Source organism: Morone saxatilis, unplaced genomic scaffold, assembly GCF_004916995.1.
Source record: "Morone saxatilis isolate NCDOM2014 unplaced genomic scaffold, NCSU_SB_2.0 Contig14, whole genome shotgun sequence".
Taxonomy (NCBI): Eukaryota; Metazoa; Chordata; class Actinopteri; family Moronidae; genus Morone; species Morone saxatilis.
The window spans coordinates 22729458-22733927 of NW_023339696.1; the positions used below are offsets into that span (position 1 = coordinate 22729458).

At 39.2% G+C, this 4470-nt stretch overlaps 1 protein-coding gene across 1 annotated transcript in view; it reads left to right on the forward strand.

Moving 5' to 3' along the window:
• The window catches only part of pigq (phosphatidylinositol glycan anchor biosynthesis, class Q), a gene marked incomplete at its 3' end in the record, with an annotated part of 12893 nt that overhangs the window by 4909 nt on the left and 3514 nt on the right, over positions 1–4470 (forward strand). Inside the window, 2 exon segments of the mRNA XM_035654683.1 lie at positions 171–297; positions 937–1090. Of these exon segments, the coding sequence (XP_035510576.1) occupies positions 171–297; positions 937–1090 (281 nt within the window).

Below are 4470 nucleotides of genomic sequence, written 5' to 3' on the forward strand. Positions count from 1 at the left end.
ACTTTTTGGCTTCTATTCAAAAGAAAACGTTCATTTTAAAGGAAACAAGTTACTGCTAGAAAGGTTAGAAATTTAAATCTGAACACAGTAATCAGGTACAAGTACATTTTGACCTTTTGTAGTTTGATTAATAAATTATCTGTCGTCCGCTGACTGTAATTCTTCCTCAGCATGTGGCCAAAGAGCTGGAGCAGCTGCTGCAGTGGCTGATGGGAGCTCCTGCGGGGCTGAAGATGAACCGGGCCCTGGACCAGGTTCTGGGCCGCTTCTTCCTCTACCACATTCACCTCTGGATCAGTGAGTACAAAGGGAACACACACACACACACACACACAGAGCTGTATATTGATTACTGATATTCTCTGTTTCTATCTGACCACTTTCATGCTCCACACAACTGAAATTTACTTTTCTTTTCACACTGTATTTAGTGTTTGGACACAAAATGGTTCTTAAAATGATATAGAATATATAGACAGGAGCCTGTTGCATGTGTGTACTGAAAATAATACAAATCCCTCCATTTTTATTGCTTATTTTAAGGCAAAAGAGCCCAAAGACTAAATATAGTCTGATAGGAAATTGGTTGTTAGTTTAAAAACAACAAGGAGCACAAACAAGTATTTGGTATCTATGATCTCATAACAAGTTGGATGTCATATATATGCACACATATGCAGTATTTCTAAATGTGATGTGGTAAAAAAACATTTAATAAACACGACTTTAGTCTTTTTCTATTTGTATTGTTAGATAATCGCCCAAAGTATGTCCGGACCAAATTTCAAGACTTTAAACCAACCAGAACAAATGTTATGTCCATTATCATATTAAATACAGTCTTGGATTAAATGCTAGTGGCTCTGAGAGGATTCAGAGATCAATAAACTCTTCTCTGGTCTGACGTTCACCTCGTTGTATGATCTCTCCATCCAGGCTACATCCACCTGATGTCCCCCTTCATCGAGGGGATCCTGTGGTACGGAGGCCTGTCAGCCTGCCTGGGCCTGACCTTTGCCCTCTCGCTGCTCTCTGACATGGTCGCCCTGCTCACCTTCCACATCTACTGTTTCTACGTGTACGGAGCCAGGTGAGGAACTCGACACGGGTTCAGTTGTTTCCCTCAAACAGCAAACCTCCTGCAGGACGTTTTCTGTATTTTGCTGTTAAAGTGGATCTAAAACAAACTAACAGTGAAGGAGTTTGTTCTTCTTGCAGCTGTTCAGTCTTTAACATCCTCACTGTGTGCGCTCTGGGTGACGTCACTACTTTACGTTATGTTACGTGCAGAACGTGGAGACGATGTCGCCAGCCGATTGGTGTGAAGGAGAGGAGCGGCTATAAGATATAAATATAAATGAGCACATCTCAAAAACCAAAAGAATAGTTCGAATAACTTCTGGAGAAATATTTTGTTCCTGTTTCTACATTTACAAAACTTTTGAGTCACTTTGTCTTTGGTCTTAATTCAGTAAAGTGTTTGTATTTTTTAAATGTAATGTTTTATGTTTTAGTGACGTATATAACCTTGTAGCTGAGGTTGTACAGATGTAAGCAGTGGCAAACACTTTCTTTTGAGTTCAGAAGGTTAAATAGTCATTCAAAGTGACCAAATTCAACAGAAACAAAATAAAACTTTGTCTTTGCACTGTTCCAACAACAATCAGCAACTCTGGTTTGGTTGAAGTAAACCTTGAAGTCCGTCAGATGTGGAATTTGTGTGAGATGTTCCTGTTGATTGCCTGCAGGGGGCGTATGTTTCCTACATTTGTCTTCCTCTGTTGCTGCAGTAAAGAGACTTTAATCACAGTTCCTTATTGACCCGTACATTAGAGTCTCGGTTTAACCTTTCTGAATGCCACTGCGGGGGTTGAGTGCCTCCATCTGCACCAGGAGAGCAACAGTGCAAAATGCAACATGATCATCCTTTTTGTTTTTGATTATTTTTCCTGTGTGCGGTTAGAGGTTAAAGGTTCAGGAGAGCTCAAAAAACATTAGGAAGCATTTCTACTGGTGAAGATAAACTGAATATCAGTGAATATAACCAGCAGTTGTTGAGATATCTTTCTCTGCAACACAGTGATGGACCAACTTTATGCCTGTTGTTTGAGCCCTGATGTTAAGTGGAGCTATTAATGATAACATAAATAATCATTAAAGTAATGCTCATGAATTATAGTTTAGACCTGATCAGTGGAAGTAACTGACAGAACAGAAAACAGAAAACAGACCTTATGATGAACCGAAGAATAAACAGCCACGACATCCAAATGCTGCGTAAAGCAAACATTAAGAGAGCGACATTGTTATTATTATTCCTTCAATTATAACTGGTCCAACGACTCATAACTCACCCGAATCCGACTTGCAGAACAGGATGTTTTGTTTTTTACGTCACTGTTGCATAACTGGGTCAGAGCGCTTGTATAAAATAATTTAGTGCTCCCTGTTGTTTCCTTCAGTCTGCTGCCGTTGGTACACACTCAAACCAGTACAGCCACTGCTAATGGTGGAATATAAGAGTATGAACACGACCCGCTTCATATTGGACCTAATGAAAATGTTACCAGGTCACTGGATCCTTCTGAAGCTTGTTCATATTTTCATGTTTGTTTTTTCCTCTGATTTTTCTTCTAGCGCCACCATGAGGTAGAAATCTGTTTTAAAGCTCCAGTGTGTAACATTACTGTAATATAATGTTCATAGGTATGTTTTCATTCGTGTATAATCAGCTTTGATTGAGACATTTTTATATACAGAGGGGGCGGGTCCCTTTTCTAGTGGCGGAGTCCGCCATGTTTCTACAGGACAAACCAAACACTGACTCCTGATAGGAACCTTTTCCAAGTTTCATGACCACTGTAGTTTCTCCTACACGCTTGAAAGGCGAGTGGTGTTGTTTGTATGTAGTGTGTATGTAGTGAGCAAAGATGGATGGATAAATATTCTGTAGTTCTGATCTAAACAGATCTCACTGACATTATTATTGTTAACAAAAACAAACAACAGTTCTGAATCTTTAAATGTTCATTTATTTTTTCATTTATCAAGAAACTTCATACTAAACATCAAACAAACTTTATACAACACAAACACTTTAAAATAAATCATGAATAATACCAACCGCTAATTTATCTGCTGTAATTTATAATAATATAAATTTCCCTTTTATTAGACGATAATTTGTCTGTCTGCAGCAAAGAAATCATCTGTGGTGAGAACGGCCACGAAAGTGAGTCCCATAAGCGCCGACCACCATTGTGGTTTTGATTTGGCATCTCAAAGTGATGACTCAGTATCACACAAGTCATTATTCTGAGATGCTATGACAATATTTTATTAAAGTTTCTCATTCTAATGACTTACAGAGTCTTTTTTTTTCTTGTCACATTGGTGGAAAAGTCAAAAGGGCTTCCACAGCAGACAAACATGATAAATGATAAAGGATAAAAGTGTTTTAAAGATTAGGACTCACAAAGAGAGAGCAAATGCAAAAACCTGCCGAACTTATAGCTGATATTTACCACCTCGTTCTACATCTGTAATCCTGCTGACAGACAAATTAAAAACTCAACCTCCTTGTTGGAGGTAATCAGAAATGTTGGACTCTGAATATAGTTTCAGCTACGTCACTGGTTCCTCCTGTCGTATTGTTTGTTGATCTTCTTTGACAACATGTTGGGGCATGTCCTCACATCTAACATATAATTAAAGGCTGAGTCTCTGGCCTCCCTCTGATGTCCATTCAGATTGATTTAAAGCAGGAGGACTAATGGCTGTAGAGGCCGATGCGTGGTGTGATAGAAGCCACTGAACACTGTGATAATAGTCTCGGATGCTGGAGGAGAGAGAGGTTTGACTAAATTATGCATTTGCTCTAAAGATAGCTTGGCTCCCTTGCCCCTGGTGCATAATAAAATATTACCCACTTTTCCTTGTTACATATTTATGCTCCAGCAGCTCTTGGAATATGTGTTTAAATTCAGTTTGGGAACCTTTTGTCGAAGTAAGTTATTAAATCTGTATGCCCGGACCTAAAAATATCTCCCCCGCTGCGATCACAGTCCACTTTCTGCTCCGGAGAGGATGAATCAAACCTTTCTTCGTATTCAGAATTAGCTTCAGGAGGCTTCTCTGTCTTTAGGATCTTTCGGAGGGATAATATAAGACATTTTAGAGGGTATTAATTAACCCCCCCTCAGTCTTCTTTAAAACGAAACCATATAGGATTACAGTAGAATCTGAGATAGTTCTGTTTCCCTTTTCTGTCTGAGACGAAGACCAGGTGAGATACATATTCTCTTCCAATCAATAGCCTGTCAATAATCTTCCTGCAAAATCTGCATATCACACTGCAGTAACAGAGTCATTTCTATGTATGAAGTGAGAGCACTTCCACCATTAAGACTCTGTTGGATCTGAACTTTTGGGTGTGTTGGCAGAGGATGATTCCCCATATGAACGCATGGC